The sequence below is a fragment of the Drosophila miranda genome, chromosome 2 (assembly GCF_003369915.1).
Source record: "Drosophila miranda strain MSH22 chromosome 2, D.miranda_PacBio2.1, whole genome shotgun sequence".
Classification (NCBI taxonomy): Eukaryota; Metazoa; Arthropoda; class Insecta; order Diptera; family Drosophilidae; genus Drosophila; species Drosophila miranda.
The window spans coordinates 16,541,913-16,559,571 of record NC_046675.1 but is presented as its reverse complement, the minus strand read 5'-3'; the positions used below and the strand labels follow the sequence as shown (position 1 = coordinate 16,559,571).

At 44.6% G+C, this 17,659-nt stretch overlaps 3 protein-coding genes across 6 annotated transcripts; all 3 read left to right on the top strand.

Annotated features, from left to right (window-relative positions):
• The first annotated feature begins 2,614 nt into the window (after positions 1–2,614).
• LOC108154648 lies at positions 2,615–4,133 on the top strand. The gene is made up of 3 exons (XM_017284979.2): positions 2,615–3,092; positions 3,480–3,602; positions 3,663–4,133. Exons 1-3 carry the CDS (start codon positions 2,708–2,710, stop codon positions 4,067–4,069), a joined length of 915 nt encoding a protein of 304 aa, XP_017140468.1. The 5' UTR covers positions 2,615–2,707; the 3' UTR covers positions 4,070–4,133.
• A 3,444-nt stretch (positions 4,134–7,577) lies between these two features.
• Positions 7,578–9,010, top strand: LOC108157391. The gene is made up of 2 exons (XM_017289432.2): positions 7,578–8,663; positions 8,720–9,010. The coding sequence occupies exons 1-2, from the start codon at positions 7,637–7,639 to the stop codon at positions 8,914–8,916; spliced, it is 1,224 nt and encodes a 407-aa protein (XP_017144921.1). The 5' UTR covers positions 7,578–7,636; the 3' UTR covers positions 8,917–9,010.
• A 96-nt stretch (positions 9,011–9,106) lies between these two features.
• Positions 9,107–17,470, top strand: LOC108157390 (neuropeptide F receptor). Of its 4 annotated transcripts, XM_033389467.1 has the most exons (8): positions 9,107–9,764; positions 11,223–11,343; positions 11,378–11,409; positions 14,326–14,734; positions 14,802–14,971; positions 15,327–15,906; positions 15,979–16,249; positions 16,774–17,470. In XM_033389467.1, exons 2-8 carry the CDS (start codon positions 11,274–11,276, stop codon positions 16,808–16,810), a joined length of 1,569 nt encoding a protein of 522 aa, XP_033245358.1. In that variant the 5' UTR covers positions 9,107–9,764; positions 11,223–11,273; the 3' UTR covers positions 16,811–17,470. The 4 variants fall into 4 exon arrangements, with proteins under 4 accessions (XP_033245358.1, XP_033245356.1, XP_033245357.1 ...); XM_033389465.1 differs by having other exon boundaries at positions 15,327–16,249; XM_033389466.1 differs by having other exon boundaries at positions 15,327–16,249; positions 16,694–17,470.
• The last annotated feature ends 189 nt before the right edge of the window (positions 17,471–17,659 follow it).

Genomic DNA, 17,659 nt, shown 5'->3' with positions numbered 1-17,659 from the left:
ATGCGTGAATGTAACATATTATGTTGGTGTTTTGGATGTGCTACGTGCAAAATGAACAACAGCTGTCGCTAGTATATATTAACGCGTACCGATTCACGTAACAATAGCATTGCAACGTCACGTAAACGCTCCCAAGGTCACGAAATTTAGGCGCTGGTATTAAAATATAGTAGATGGTCGGAAATTAGAACTACTTTGTAAATGACGTGGTTTTAATTTTCGAAAGATTCTAATTTCTGGACGCATTTTTATTCAAACAATAGAGAATATTTAATTTTTTTTAAATTATTTTTATTGTACAGTAGAGTCCGGCTATAACGATATTGGCTTGTTTTTTGGGCTGCTTCAAATTAGGGGCTGCTCTGAAATTAGAGCTACTGGTTCTAATTTTGGAGAGTTCAGTGCAAAAAAACTGTCGGCTCTAACTTATTTACTCTTATTTCCGAGCGTTTACTGTATCGACATAGCATAGCGTGTGATAATGCACGATGTGTATGTACATGTATGTGGTGCTTTAATTACAGACGAATAATCAGAAATACTCAGTCTATATACATAATTATTATTTCAGATCTACCTAAAGCCTCTAAGTTTTTATATGCTTGTGTTTTTTAACAGCTTTGTTTATTTTACAGATTTTATTGAGGGCCTAATTTTCCGCTTTAAAATTAAGCGGAATAGGATATTCGAGTATCATCATCGAGTATTAAGGCGTGTCGTTGTTTTGTGGAAACAGGCGTTTATTGGTTTGGGATCTTATCACTCCATTGAAGTTAATCGAATCCCATTGTGAACGCGACAATTGGGTGAGGCGGAGATGGAGACTGCCCATTGATAACCTTAATTGGATGCGTATCCTGGGAAATTATAGCTGACAGGATGGTCAGTGTCGCCAGAGACAGTGGCAGTGCTCGTTATATCTGCATATCCCATCAGATGTATCCCATTAAAGTGCTTTAACATCGAAAGTGAAATGTACAAGTTATATATCACACGTTTTTTCTAAAGTTGTCCTGAACTCATAAGTGCATTTTCTGCATTAAAAAAAAAATCACTTAGACGCCTGCACCTGGACGGAAATTTCGCTACCAAGCAGTGAAGGCAAGGCCGTAAGAGAGTTTTTATGACCCAGGTCTGTCTGGTAGCCAACTGTCGTTAGCTATTGGCCATTGGCGACATGACAGTCTTTATACCATCCGGCCGTCTGCTACAGCAGCCCAGCAGATCAGAGCGGAGCTCCTGCTCCATCCTCTCTAGTTCAATTTGTTTAATTGCCTAAGCAAGTCGTTGGCGGTTCAGCTGGGATATTCGTTTTCGGTTTCAGTCTCGCAGTCTCTTGTAGCTAATTTCTTTCAAAAGTAGTTTTGGGCGGACTCTGGGGTTGATCCGAAATCCTCTGAATACCCGCACGTTTGCGTGTGCTTCGTGATTTAATATGTGGCCATCAAACGACTGATGTTTGCGGGGCGGACCATCATAGTTAGCCATGTTGTCTTCAAATATTTCGCGGCTTGCTTAAAGACAATGTTTAGAGCAATTTCCGATCAAGGAAAACCAAAACTTTCTACAGACAGCTCAGCTACAATAAACGGAGCTGGTTCTGGAATTGGCTCGATTGGATTACCTAATGCTCATTAAGTGCGAGTGCAGACAACAAGTGACAGGTGGCAAAGCTAATCAATTGGATGTCAGTCAAAGCTGCCCAAGAATGCCAAGCATTGTCGATGGTCCGGGGGCAAAAAAAGAGTCCGCCAATTGTTACTTTCACTAGTAAATAATGCAGCAACCCGTCAACAAGAGCAACTGCAGTAGAAACAGCATCACCAGCAGTAGCATCTGTATCTAATACCAACAACAACTTTCGCATCCAATGTCTGTGGCTTTGTAATTAAGACAGTCGGTCAGACAACTCGCAGTCTCACAGTAACATACAAATACGAATACAATTTAATGAACGGCAACAATTCAAAGTGCAGTGTTCCATTCAAATATGTAAATTGCACGATGCAACCGGAGAATGCCCCACACAAGGCGCAGTTTAAACTCACATAAATGCGCATTCGCACTTATTCCGATTGGTATCATTTACTAGATGCGCCTCCAGCTCAGATGGCTCTGATTTGGATTAGGTCGCTGCTCAGAGTCTCAGAGTGGCGCCAGGGGATTTTAATTGTACGAGTAACAGCGTATCCATCAGATACTCGTACGTATCTCGGTGCGGCCTCTACTTTGCGATTCACTTTCGTTTGCGGCTCTTGCTTTCAGTCACACGCATCGCAGCTGGAAGGCGGTCGGTCAATTGGTGGTTGTTTGGCTGCTGCCTAGCTAGCTAGCTGCTGGCTTCATAATCCAGACGACAATGCGATCGATCCAATTTGCTGTTCGATCGCTGATCGTACAACAAAAACTCGCCCCGCGCTCCGAGTCTGACCCAGAAAGCCCGGTGGCATTGGCATTGGCATTGCATCCACAGCTCGGCGGCAGGAATTGCGATTCCGGTGCATGCTGCATGCACATGAGCATTAGACGAGCCGACGAGGTGCAACTTGCCAAGCAGCTATCTTCGTTGAGAGCCTCGGCTTGCGGTTGCCTCGCTGTGATAAAAGGAGTTGCCAGCGCCTTCTGGCTGCTATTTGTGTCTCGTCCAGTCAGCCGTGCGGTGCCCCAACTATTGCAGACTCGCCTCGCATTCCAAATCGACATCAAAATGCTACTCTGTCGCATCGTGGTGGCATTGATGCTGCTGCTACTGCTCCACTACGGCGGCGCAGAGGAGCAGGCCACAGATGAACCACAGTCAACGCCCGCCATCCATCGATCCAATGGCCGAGCGGGCTCATCGCTGCTGTCGCATAGCGATGCCTACATAGCGCGCAACCAGCGTCAGTGCTTCGACACTCGCAATCTGATGTCCTGCATCAAGTACAAGGCCTCGAAGCTAATCTGGAAACTGGCCACCAATGGCATGGGCTTTTTCCCCAACGAATATGGACGTGATTTGGCCGCGGATAAGCACCGCCTCCTGCGGCTGGTCCAGTTGGGGGAGCCGGCCGACGATATTGTGGTGTTCAACGACGCCAAGAGCTTGGAAGGTGGGTCCGTGTCCGTGGTCCATGGCCTATTGCCCGAAACGAAAGTTGTTTTCCCCGGTCAGTTGGCAAAGGAAATTAACGTTTAAGACCGCGACATTCAAATGACCGAAATACCGAGTATATGTGTGTGTGGTGTGCGATGCAGTTTAATTTATCACTTTTGCTCAGACAGCATCCACTTCCAGTGCCAGAAGCAGTTTCTAAGGCAGCTGCTGGTCGATTATCCGTTGCGGATGTTTATTGCGAGTGTTAATTAATTTCTGGAATTTATTTCTGCGCCTCTTGGTCCGGTTCTAGCGCCCTGCAAAGTGTGGGGCAAACAATAAACAATTGATAAGCATTTTTCACTCGGCTAATTACGCACTTCTCCATCCGACCATCTACCAGGTGACAGCGAACTGACGCTCATCTTCAAGTTCCTCAAGCGGGCGGTGGAGACCTTCGGTCGCAACCACGGCCTCCAGTTGGCGTTATCCAGCGAGACAGGCGCCCGCGTCATGGACGAGTCGGGTAGGTGAACATTAATCTCTCTCCAACTCCGGGTATCAAGTTCTGTTTTGCACCCCCCAGAGGCGCGTCTGAAGAAGAAGAAGAGGAAGTGGCTCATTATCCTGCCGCTGGTCATTCTGATGAAAATCGCACACCTGAAAATGACTCTGGTGTCCATGCTATTGACTGTAATCGGCATGAACGTGCTCTTGGTTGGCGGCGTGGGCTGGCTGATTCACTACCTGAAGTACAAGACCATGTGCAAGATCCATCCGCACCTGGTGCAGACGCACTCGCATGTCTACGACTCGGAGCCCTCTGACTACTCGCAGTTTGTGGGCGGCAGCAGCTTCTCCAACTCCTACTCCCCCTACAGCTCTGGGGCTGGTGCCGGGCACGATGGCAATAACTATAGCAAGGACTGGGCCACGAATAAGGCCTACAATGGCTACAACTATCTGGACACAATAAGCAAGAGGATACAGTAGACCGAAGTGGATTCGTGCCAGAGCCAGAAATGTGTGCGCCTAGTAAAATTCTCATCGTCAGTGTCCGTCGTTGTCGTCATTATTGTTTAGCTATAATTACATAAGTTAATTTATTGTAATTTATTAAATATATCTACGTAGTTTTTTTACCATGCAAACGAATCAAAAATTGAAAAATTTAAAAATGAAAATTGAGCATTCTTTTGATGGATCTGGATTTTCGGAGATTTCACCAGAATCAAGCCCACCTAAACGTTCTGCTTTAGTCTGTCTCCACATAATTCTGGCAGTGTTTTCTACAAACCAAACACCCTCTCATATAAGCATAAAACAATTTGTTTATGGGGAAAGCAAACAAACACCACCCGTCCCGCCACCCCCACCCAACCAGACACAGCTGGCCAAAATATAAAACGTGTGAGAGGCGTTTCGCTCGCGTGGGTACGTACCAGCCTCTTATCAGTGCCATTGGAGCTTCTCGTTAAACAAACAATCCGAATTCGTATTCGGATTTGCCTTCCTGGAAACAATTCCAATTCCACCGAATCAATATGTTTCTAGCGCCAAATTCTTTAACTTAATTGAGCAAATAGGATTTGGACATTGTCTGTCTGCAAATACGAATTATTATATGTATTTATTAGTATTGCACTATAGATGGCCAGGATGGTCCTGATGACTTAATGTCATGCACATAGGGTGAGAATAGTTGGTTGCTTTATTATCAAGAGAAAGTGAAAGTAGTAAGCAAACGGGATTTATCAAACTGCTTGATAAGTCAGTGGGGAGCCAATAAAAAAAGTCTCTCAGTTGTTTCCGTGGCAAAAAAAGACGCACACATATGTACGTGACCATAGATAAGTGGAAAACATGTTTGCAGCCAGCATCTTTTGCTGCATATCCAAGTGGCTTATCTCTGTTCTGTATTTCATCACAAAAAGCAGAGAAAAACTCGAGGATACAGTCTAAGCGGGGACCAGCTGGACGCATGGAGATTATCATTTCTTTCAGCCCATGAATTCATTTCTTTGTTAAATATACATAGATTTTGTCACTTAACTATTATGGAGTGACCACACGTCTTTCATTAAGTGAGGAAATTGGGGGTCTCAACAAAGCGCACACAACCTCGTCAACGCCTCTTCTCCTGGAACAGCTGGGGCTAACCAAATATATGCGGGCGGCTCTTCTCTTCGATGTTTACTGGCTTCTTATCGGAGGCGTGCTTTTGTGTACCAAACAATTTGTTTCAAGCTCCCAAGAAACGGCTCTGGTCTGCTTGTTTATCCAACGAACTACGCACAACTCTCATAATCAATAAGTCCACATATGTGTATCGAATGTATGGGCCCTGGCTAATGCCAAATATGTTCAGCAGATTCCAGCTGGCCGCTATCTGTTGTTTAGTACACATGTAAATGATTTAATGGAGGAACCGTCGCATCGTCTGCCTGTTTGCTCTCATTTATGAAAGCATGCAGCGAAACCAAACAAAAGGTTGCACTATACTTCCACCAATAAACAGAAATGATAAGCCCGAACAAGAAACGAGCCGCCTACCAGTTATCGACAGTCGCAAAAATGTATTTGATTTCCAAATAAACAGGTCATAGGTCGAGAGCAGGATCCTAGGGTCATGTCATGAATTTGCAAATTTGGGGGGACCACAGTGCATAGAATTATTACACATTCATGCAGTCTTAGAATTCTTATTGAGCCCAGTATGCACTTAAGATTATGTCTGAAATGTGGTCTGCTTTGCCCAGAGGTCGACCAAACAAGAGCTGTCACAATTCTTCCCTCCTGGCTGCACGCGGCATGTATTCAATGTTGAAAGTTGAAGTACTTTAAGGACGATCAGCGGCGTATCCTTAAGCTCTGGGCCAAGCCAGCAACTGGAAAGGAGAGAACATTCTGAAGACGGAAGTGGAACGGTGCAACGGTCCCCAGGCAGGAATATTTTATGAATACGGTGTGTGCGCCAAGGTGGGGCTGAAGTTACAGGCAAAGTTCCACGCCAGAGCTGTACTACTCAAAGAGCGGCATCCTGAGCTCCTGGCTAAGAATTTCTCATCGCATTTCTTCTTCCGTAGGAATAAAGGATATTCAGAGCTCTTTACCAGTTTGCTTAGTCCCAACCAGACCCAACCAAACCTGAAAGAACGCTATGGTGCTTAGTTGGAGCTGGTCCTCAGTTTAATGGCGTATGCAGCTCGATCTGTCGACGGTGGCAAGGGCGACTGCCAGACGTTGATTCATGGCGATAAATGTTTGGTTTATAGAGCGGAGGGGGGTGGGGCGAAATTTTGAGATATACGTTTTATAGTGAGATCTAACAGGAGTGTGGATACCAAATCTGGTTACTCTAGCCTTAATAGTCTCTGAGATTTGTGGATGCCCCAGATTTTCGTCCTTTGCGGGGGCGGAAGGGGGTGTGGCGAAATTTTGATACAAAACAGTCAAGGTCCGATATCACAGAAGTGTGGATACCAAATTTGGTTGCTCTAGCTCTTATAGTCTCTGAGATCATTGAACTCACATTTTGCTATTGGCAAAACTGACCATGAAACCTGTGTGTTAGAGGGAGACAGAGCGAGAAAGAATGAAATTGGTTTCTTGATTCTGGCTTTAATAATTATACGATCTGGTTCAGATTTTGCACTCTTGAAGATATAGGCATCCTCTACAATTTTGAGTTTTCTGTTTTCTTGTATCTTTGAAATTGTGGATGCCATAGATTTTCGCCTTATTGTGGAGGCGGAAGTGGGCGGGGCAAAGTTTTAAAATATTCTTGTAACAATGACATATCACAGAAGTCCGGATTTAAAATGTCGTTGCTCTAGCTCTTATAGTCTTTGAGCACTAGCCGCTGATAGGGACGGACAGACGGACTGACAGACAGGGCTCAATCGACTCGGCTATTGATGCTGATCAAGAATATATATACTTTATGGGGTCGGAAACGATTCCTTCTGGACGTTACACACATCCATTTTTACCACAAATCTACTAAACCCCTATACTCATTTGGAGTATCGGGTATAATTATAGTATCCTGTTTCCTTACGTCTTGTATCCCTGTCTCGAAGAAGAAGAGTCGTCTGTGGATGCCTTATACCTAAGTCCCCACATTTTCAGCTAATTAAACACAATACACACACAGATATCGTACAAGTACCTGAGATAAAATGCTGCAAGTACAAGTATGCATGGGTATCACGCCATGACAAAAAAATCTCAAGCAATACCTAGCAAGTGTAAAAGTTTGAATTATGTATTCTGCTAACTCACGATGACGTGGTGAGGCTTAATTATTTTATTCCAAGAGAATAAAATATATAATAAATGTACAAGGGAGTGAAAGATTGTCCCTCTAGCAAATTTACAAGATGTATTAAAGATATTACCCTGGGACAGGAGAGACGCGCCAAGCTATTTAGTTTGCTTATCTGAGCCAGTGTATATATTTTTTTTTGCTGATAAACTTATATAAACTTTCGCTCAGTGCCTTTTGGGAAGTCAGATTTGTTTGAGAGTTCGACGCCTAAGCAACAGCCACTTGTCACGATGCTGCCGACCTGGTTAACAGAGGAGTATATTCAAACCCATCTGAGAGCCTACTGCAAGGATGGTCAGCTGCGAGTCCTTAGGCTGTGGGCCAAGCCAGCAACGGAAAAGGGGGGAAACTATGTCGGCGTAATGACTCGCATATACGTCGACTACGAAGACGGAAATGGAACGGTGCAAAATAGATCATTCATCCTGAAGCAAACCTGCGCAAAAGACGCCACCCAGTGGGATCTTTTCCAGGAGTACGATGTATACAATCGGGAGATGGACATGTATGAGGTAGTGATGCCCAAGATGGCAGAGCTGCTCCGAGAGATTGGAGTCACCGAGAAGTTAACCGCAGATGCTGTAGTCGTGGATCGGGAGCGGACCATCATGATCCTCGAGGATCTGGCTACTCTCCGATACGTGAATGCGGATCGAGTTAAGCAATTGGATATGGCTCATACTAAAATGACGATAGATATGCTCGCACGGTTCCATGCGGCAGCTATAGTCTTGAATCAACGCTATCCTGAGATCCTGGCAAAAAATTACTCATCGCACTTTTTCTCACGTAACAAAAATGGTTACAAGGAAATTTTCACGGGTTTGTTCAGGGCTTTCACCAGGTATGTGAATACCAACCCAAGCCTCAAAGATCGCTATAGCGCCAAGCTGGAACACATTGCTTCCAATTTGATGGAGTATGCAGCTCGTTCTGTCGATGTTGGGGAAAAGGACTTCCAGACGCTGGTTCACGGTGACTGTTGGACCACGAACGTCATGTACCAGTACGATGACGAAGGAAATCCCACTTCGATTTTACCTATAGATTTTCAGTTCAGCTCCTTGACATCTCCGGTGGTCGATTTGCATTACTTATTCTCCACATCGCTGCAAGAAAACGTAAAGGAGAAGGAAATCGAACTAGTTCAGTACCATTATTACGCACTGAAACAATACTTGGATAAGTTTTCCTATAAGGGTGTTTTTCCCAGTTTGCACGAGTATCAGCTTCAGTTCGAGCGCCGCCGATTCATGAGTAAGTCGAAACACATACCCAGCCAAAAAATTGTGTAAGAGTTTTTTCTTCCACAGCCGTTATTATTGCCAACGTCTTTCAACCTATAATGGTATACGAGGGCACAGAAGATCCTGAGTTTGTGAATCTCTATCAGGATACACCAGAAGGAATTCGATTCCAGGACTCAATGTATGCCTGTGAAAAAGTCCAAAGAATTGTGGCAAACATTTTACCAATTATGGATGCCAAAGGCCTTTTGGACCCTCAATGAATTTAGCCTGACTATTTTTAATTATATTGTACAAAGAGTATTATAAGCGTGGCAAATTTCTGCTCTTGAATAAGATTGTTTTGAAGCTTGAGGATTTACAGTTTGGAATTAAGATAAGATTTCGTTTGTTTGCTCGTGGGAACATCATGCTGTTGAGAGTATTCACTCGGAGGCACACTTGTATTCATAAATATTCATTTACAGACACTGTAAACGCTATGTGTGCTAAGTATACCCTACGGTGTGGCTGATTTGCAATTACTGTCTGGCAGTCGTCATTTAAGTCTTTTATTGCTGAGTGACAGAGATACGAAATTACTCAAGATTACCACTGGTGAAGCAGACAAAATGGAAGCTCCCACATAAACGTTTTTAACAGTCCTCAATCCAATGTGCAAAGCTTTTACGGGGTGCTTCAACCCCTAACGTCTTTGATAAGAAAGCTCTGCGCAGCTGTTGGGCCAAAACAAACCCGAAAGCGATGGCCAGTAGCCTGTTGACGGCTAACAACTGAGCGGCACGTTCAGTTCTGACTTGTGTCTTACGCGGCGTATACGCAACGAGCGGCATCGGCTGCAGTACGGTTTGGAGGCAAGGCTATATAAGCAAGGGATGCGCCCCGAAAGCCAACAGATGGTCGCTGACTGTGCACGCGTGTGGTTATCGGAGATCAGTAAACACCCAAACTAAACGCTGAACATTATTGTAATAAAAACTGTGCACACAAAAAAGAACGAAGAGGGGAAAATACATAATAATGAAAATGCTGCCGCACATTTATTCAACATTTTGATGTGGCAAGCAGGAACGCCGCCGAAATTCTTTGGATCGACAAAAATTATCTGAAGGTATGCTCCCAGCGATGTGTGGAAAACGTTTTGTGTTTGCTTTTCCAACGATTTCAACGATCCAACGATGTGCCGCCATTAAATTGTTGAAGGCGTGAAAATTTCGCAGAAGCGCTTCGTCGTAAACGCAAACGCAAAACGAAAACGTCTGTATTGCGGAAAAGTGGGCTGCGGAAATTCGCTAATAACCCGCCGGACGCGGAGTCGTCGTGTTTTTTTTTTATTATGATTATTTTCTGGGGCCGCTTCGATGAATCCAAAATGCAATTCGCGGCGTACGCACAGTGAGCGGTTTGGGCTTTGGCTTTGAATCAAAGTAATCGTAAGAAAATATTAGTGCGTTGGGTGTCTCTCGCGTTACCGTGATGGGACGTTTACGGCTATAATGCAAACTGACGTGTGCAAGGGGTGGGAAAACTACGACTACGAGTCTTCGGTCAGTGAAAATGCGCAGGAAGTTGTGGGTCATTCAAACGAATCGAATGGAAAATCAGTGTCTACCGTGCAACCCGGGAAGAACGAGCGCCACAAAGTCGGCGAATTACTGAAGGATGTGTCTGGCTGGTGCACTCAGATATAAACCAAAAGCAATTTGCTTAATGGCCATATTAATGGATTCCGAATAATGAAACATAATCGATATTCGCTTAATGGACTTTCGTGCGTGAATTAAAGTATTGAAAAGAATATGGAGACAGGGATTAATATAAAGATTAAGTGAGCGAGTTTTTCCTAGAGAAAGACGAAGCTCCTATATCAATTTCTTATATCTTCTACCTTCAATTGCTCCAGTTCGTCTTAAAGACTTATGCTATTAAGGAGCAACTGAAGGTGGGTTGGGTGGCATATTCATTAGACTTCTGAGGCTAAGCTTCTTAGGCCGTCGACTCATCAAAACTTCGTAGTGCCATGTGCCTTGGCTGCTCAGCTATGCATAAGTTCGGTCTCTGTACCAGCTGTGGAGCAGGGAACAACTGCGCCTGAGCAATGCAATCAGGGACAGGAGACCGAGACCGAGATGCACCGAGTTGCTCCGAAAGTTATGCATACCAATACATGCAAATGTGCAGCTCTGCTCTGCTCTGCTCGAAGATGCCCCAAAGAACAACAATTTTGTAGAAACTTCTCCGGGCCATGGGGCCTGTGTTTGCTATAAATTCTTCAAGCTCCGAGGATTAGGTTGCTGCGAGCTCAGCAACTTTGTCCCGAAAGAATTTTTGAAGCATTTTAATGAAGTTGATTTGGGGGGCCAGAGCCATCCAACTTGTCAGCCGTCAGCTGAACGGGCGGCAAGTGCATCCACATGGTCGCGTGGTATACATCTTTTATTTCTTTGGGCGTGGGCCACTTGAGGCATCCACGTATATGCTAAAAAATTCAACAATTGCCTGGACCCCTACAAAAACGTGTACATTAGCAGAAATTGCGTTTTTTTTCTCTCATTTTGAATTCGAGCAGCGAATATAAATCAGGAAAATTCCCGCGAGTGCATTCGGAATTGCACACTAAATGAATAAATGTTGGCGTCGCAGCCATAAGAACAACAAAAATTCACTCCTGTCACACCCAGATACAAACAGCAAACAGAAGACAGCCATAAGAATACGCTCGGGGCACTGGCAGTGGGAGCGTTGGCAGGAAGATGGTGAGTGTAATTGCAATATAAATACTTAAAGCGCCTCGTCGGCTCAAGTAGAAGCCATTTTAGAGTAGATGTCAAACGAAACGAAATTACTCGTACTTTGTTCCCAAAACGAAAAAGTTTTCTCGGGTGTGGCTTTCTTGTACGTGTGTTTCTGCTCTGTTCCTGGCAACACAATCTGTCTGACTTAGCCATATGGCTGCTGAGAGCTCATTCCATTTGGCATTTATATTGTGCTCTTATATGTAGTCCTGTGACTAAAGCCGGGGGAATTTCCTGTGTACCTACCCTACTATGATGGCAACCTCATATCCTAATGAGGCTAGAACATTGATACAAATTTGAAAATAATGTTTGAATAAGGCAGCAATTTAATATTTGGAAAAAAGACTGTGAATGGAAAACGAGAATATTCCCAGTTCCTCTATTTGTTTGTTGTTGAGAGCATTTTCTTCAAAAAATAGCAAACCAGTTTAAACTTAAGGTAAAAATGCTTTCCACCATTAAGGCAAGTAAAACCAAAGCATTCTGTGGCATATCTTTGACACCGAAGAAGTGTTAAGCAATATCAATTCCTTCTGTTGCAAAGGACGAAAGCAAACAAGAGAAAATCAAATCTTAGTCTATGTTGAAGAAGCTTGGTTGATTAATTCACAGGGAAGCCAGCTTTCTCACTTGGAGAGATGTTACAGCTTGCACCGGATCTCCCTTCAGATGCTTATCCTTTCACTCAGCTTGTGTGCTTGAATTGAAGTTGACCAGAAAAACAGATGAGGCCAGAAGCTATCTCCACTTGGATTTCCATCCGAAATCGAAAACAATTAATTAAATAAATGTTTGGGTTGCTGCTGCTGCTTCTGCTGCAAGAGACAAGAAAAAAGGGCGTTGAGGAACCCAAAAACAAATTGAGAAATTCGTAAGTCGACAGGAGCAATATGTTATGTTTTTGTGGCAAGCAAATTGCACAAACGACAATAAAATTCATCTTGTTATAGAAATATCGTTGGATAGACAGCCACCGCCCACAAACAAAGAACATCAGCAGAAATAAATCACAAAAATAGCTGAGTCAAAATTCCGACAGGCAGCTGCCAAGCCAAGACAGGGATCCGATTCGAGATGGTTGGGAATTGTGTTGGCTGGCATTTAAAATCTTTGTCACGCTCTGCTTATCCAATGAAGCGAGAGAAACATAGCGAGTCCTTCCTCGTGGATAGGAGGGGAAACGTCCTGAAAGCGTTGACATTCCAGAAATTATACAAAATGTGTGACAACTGCCAAGGACTTGAGGCTACTTTACATAATTCTCCTGTCGCCAGGTTTTCCGGGAGGACGCTCCACGCAGCTCCGTTGGATGTACTGCACATCTCATCTAGTCGGTGCCTATTGCTCGAGGGAAAATACATGAAAATTCAATTTTCACCTCGCCTTGGATTCGTAGAAATCGTGTAGGGTCGGTCTGTGATTGAAATGTCTGCGACAAATTGATGATCATCTCAGCTTTTTGTGTCGGGCTGCCTCGGAGCCAATTGCTTCATTGCGAGATTCAACTTTTTTATTAGCTCCGACCAGGGGTAAGGAGGCGAACGACCCCTAACTGCTTTCAAATGGATACGGTCACGCATTTTTGCGGTCAGCAGACTTTTCAGTTAGGGTTGGTCGAATTCTCAAATGCTTGAGTTTGAGAACAAAGTTTCCGGCCGTGCAAATATTTGCCAATTAATTTCGGAACAACTTTAAATTAAATTTCCATGGAAACGTTGCTCAATTCCGCACAAACACACACATGCTCTGTCTCTCCGTCCTCTCTCAACGAATGGTGCTTATCTTCTATCTCGATGGTGAGGCAGAGCCAGCTGAAGCCAGATTGAAGAGATTTAATAGCGCCTCATTTATAGCATCTGTCAATGGCAATGCATACCTTTAGGCGCTTCAAGAATTCTGTGTCGTTTCGGCCCACCTTCGTCGCGTGCCATTGCCCTTTATCGATACTGACAAGTGCGCAGCCATTTGGTGCATAAAATTACACAATTATTTTTAGCAAATGTCGTCATTTATAACATGGCTGTATCTGATTGCTGTCCTTTGGAAATGGCTGACATTAGGCATTCATGTTGCTTGGAAAATCTCCCGGACGAGAGCCTTAAAATTTGTTTGACTTTCTCTAATTATATGCATAAGTCTGTCACTGAAGATCTACTGCATAATGGACACATCGTAAAGGTAGTATGAGGTGGGGGCCGGGGTTCTTTTGAAACAGAGCCATCTAAGTTAGAGGCATGGCAACGGAGCGTTAGAGCCTAGATATTGGCCACAATGTTATTTGCTCCCCATAGCTTGGTACTGAATAACTGAAGGAAGTACCACAAATATTGGAAAAACTTTTCAGCCAGGCAGCCAGAATAAAGTCGGCCCTCACAAGATTTTGTCTGTCCCATGAACCATGAACCATGAACCATTGGCCATTGTCTGTGCTCAAGGAAGCAATGCGAAAACTAAAAGCTTTTGAACTTCTACCAATGGCAGAGATCTCAACTCAATTATAAGGCAGCCCTTAGGTCGAGGGAGACCTTGAATACTGTTTTATTTTTCGGGTGGGTCGTAGATGGAACTGAGGCGTCAGAACTTCAATTCGTGTCAAATGCACATCGACCCAGTGCTGGGGCGTGCTGGGCCACCTACTGGCACCGAGAAAACTTTTCGTACGGTTATTACTTTGTATTTTTAGCCAAACTCATAAAACGCGAGTTTGCTTGCCTCCCCCTGCGTTTCGCTCCGATATGTGGCGTCTGCAGTTGGCCAACGCCATAAATCATACGTAATGTGGCACGCAAAGCCAGCGCCTATCGCCCTGTGATTGAATGTTTGTTCCTAGATTTGTCTGGAATAATGAGCCACTTTCTGCATGTTCTTTTCCAGATAATCAGCATGAATCAGACAGAATCGGTGCCCCTGGCTGCTGTGCAGACGCTAAGCGGATACGCCAGTAGCAGCAACAGTGTCCGGTTTCTCGATGACCACCATCCCCTGGACTATCTGGACGTGGGAGCGGCGGGAGCCGCCCCGCATGCTCTCGTCAATGGTACAATCAATGTCACCACAACAGAGTACAACGAGACGGGCAGAGGACCCCTGGACCCGGAGCTTGTCGAACGATTCCTGAGCAATCGGGCAGTGGACAGTCCTTGGTACCACATGCTAATTAGCATGTACAGTGTCCTAATCGTGTTCGGGGCTCTGGGCAATACACTGGTGGTCATTGCTGTAGTCCGAAAGCCAATTATGCGCACGGCCCGTAACCTCTTTATACTCAATCTGGCCATCTCGGGTAAGTAGTCGTATTTGCGCAGCGTTGACAAGAAATCACTGCCTAACTGGGTACGGAATAATTGCAGATTTGCTTTTATGCCTGGTCACCATGCCGCTGACACTTGTGGAGATCCTAACCAAGTACTGGCCCCTCGGCTCCTGTTCCATCCTCTGCAAAATTGTCGCCATGCTTCAGGCACTTTGCATATTCGTTTCGACAATATCCATAACTGCCATCGCTTTTGATCGATATCAGGTTAGTCCTTTTTCAATCACTACTAATGTTTCACAATGGGGGTCAACCGAATTTGGCCTTGTCATGCCCTGCTGTTATGGAGGTAAATGCGGCATCAATTTGTAGCCATTAAATTGGATGAAAATCGATACAGCTTGAGTAAATACTTGGCCGTAACAAATAACAACCCGACGATAATCAACCAAAGTGAATATAAATATTAATAGGGCTCCAATATAGCAGAAGACTATAACAGTTACTAAAAGCATTTATGTTTAAGCTAGCATGAAGTACATTTTCTTCCTATATGCTTAGCTTTACTGTATCTCCATATTTTCGGTTCGCCTTTCCTTTCTTCCCATCCACCCATTCGCAGGTGATTGTGTACCCCACCAGGGACAGTCTACAGTTTGTGGGAGCCGTCACAATACTGGCCGGAATCTGGCTGCTGGCCCTGCTGCTGGCCTCGCCGATGTTCATTTATAAGGAGCTGCTCAGCGAGGATACACCACTTCTGCTGCAGCAGATTGGGCTGCAGGAACAAATAAGGTTCTGTATCGAGGACTGGCCGACCAGCAACGGCCGCTTCTACTACTCGATCTTCTCGCTGTGCGTGCAGTACCTGGTGCCGATCCTGATCGTATCGGTGGCCTACTTCGGCATCTACAACAAGCTGAAGAATCGCATCACCGTCGTCACCGTGCAGGCCTCGTCACAGCGCAAGGTGGAGCGCGGCAGGCGCATGAAGCGCACCAACTGCCTGCTTATAAGCATCGCCGTCATCTTCGGTGTGTCGTGGCTGCCGCTGAACTTTTTCAACCTGTACGCGGACATGCAGCGCTCGGGGTCGGGCCCCACCTCGAATATGCTCGTGATATACGCCATTTGCCATATGATTGGCATGAGCTCGGCCTGCTCCAATCCGCTGCTCTATGGATGGCTCAATGATAACTTCCGTAAAGAATTTCAAGAATTAATATGTCGTTGCACTGAATCCACTAATGTTGCTCTTAATGGTCACACGACAGGCTGCAACGTGCAGGCGGCGGCGGCGCGACGGCGACGCAAGCACGGCGCCGACATCTCCAAGGGCGAGCTGAAGCTGCTCGGCCATAGCGGCGCCGCACTCTGCGAGGGTGCCAACGGTGGCGATGGTGATGCCACAGGTGGTGGTGTGAGCATGGCTGCCACCGATTTCATGACCGGACATCAGGAATGTGGACTGCGGAGCGCCGTGACCGAGTCGGTGGCGCTCACCGAGAATCCCATGCCCACGGAGGTCACCAAGCTGATGCCTCGGTAAAGACACACATGCAATCCTTAACCGCCCTCTGCTTAATCCCTTGATTAACCCCATTAACTTTAACGCAAAGCAAAGTTAACGTTTGTCGTGCATGGACCAATCTTACACCTGAGATTCTTTTTTGTGTGTTTGTGTGTACTCCAAAAGCTAATTGGATTTGCATGCTCCAAAGCTCCCATTCTCGCTGAGTGGCTGGCTGGCCAATTTGGCTACTGTTGCTGCTCCTTTTCAGTTGCAACTTTTCTGTTGCACCCGTCAAGTGCATGCCTCAGAGCTCGTTTCTCCGTTTCTCCATATTTTTGCAATTTATTTTATTGTAGCCCTGACAAGCTGAATGTCGAAGTTGCATGTGGCAGTTGCCGAGTGTTGTTGGAATGCTGTGACGTTATTGGTTTTAAGTAGCAATCGAATATGACTCAACAGTTTATGGACATTTACAGTTTGGAACAATACTAAATTGCATTTTGCATATGTGTACTTGTACTCCATTTCCTCCTCCTTCCGACTTGTGCAATCCCAGGCCCCGAGGAGCAGCGAGAGCCGTGAGAATCGTGTGAGTGATGCGACGTACGACGAGTTGCTTCCCAGTTCGTTTTTAGAATTTACATGAATACGATATATTGTCCAGTGATCCAAAGCCAAGCTGAGTTAAACTTAAGTTAAGACAGACAACGAGGAGAAACCACTACTGACCCATGTATATGATATGTACATATATATATATATATTCCTAAATCATCACCTTCCGTATCACGTTCATTGACAAAAAGACTTAGTCTAGTGACTATTTTGGTTGATCATTTCCATATCGAATTCCGAAAAGTAATTGATTGAGCCCCCAACTGAAATTCGGGAATTTGATAAGTCGATAATAAGTTCTTATTATACATACAGTTCCTAAGAAGCGATCTATTGTGTTTAACCCTCATATTTTCGTTTCCCCTCAGAGACCTCGATACCTTTTCGAATAAGCTAGCCATAAATACATAGCTCACTAGATGCACTAGATGTGCAGTGTGTAATTTTCTATAAATAAGAACATATAAAAGCCACAATACAAATAGTAATAATTGACAACTGTATAATATAATAATCTTACCCGTAAGTTTAAAGTACATAATTGTCAGTTCTTACAACTATATAAACCGATGTTTGCCGTCTGCTGGCATTTCACTAATGCCACAATGAATTTTAATAAATGTTGTTTACAAATCTAATGAACAATTGACTGATTTATTCAACCATACAAAAAGCTCAATAAATACGAAATGGGCGAGGGTGAGCCGGTGGGGAATTTGGAAGGTAAGTCGAAATGATTTACGGCTCATGGGCTTAGGTAGTTTTAATTTATATGGGAATGGGAATTAAGGATGGTCGAAACAGCAGTAAACACCTCCGTCTATAAA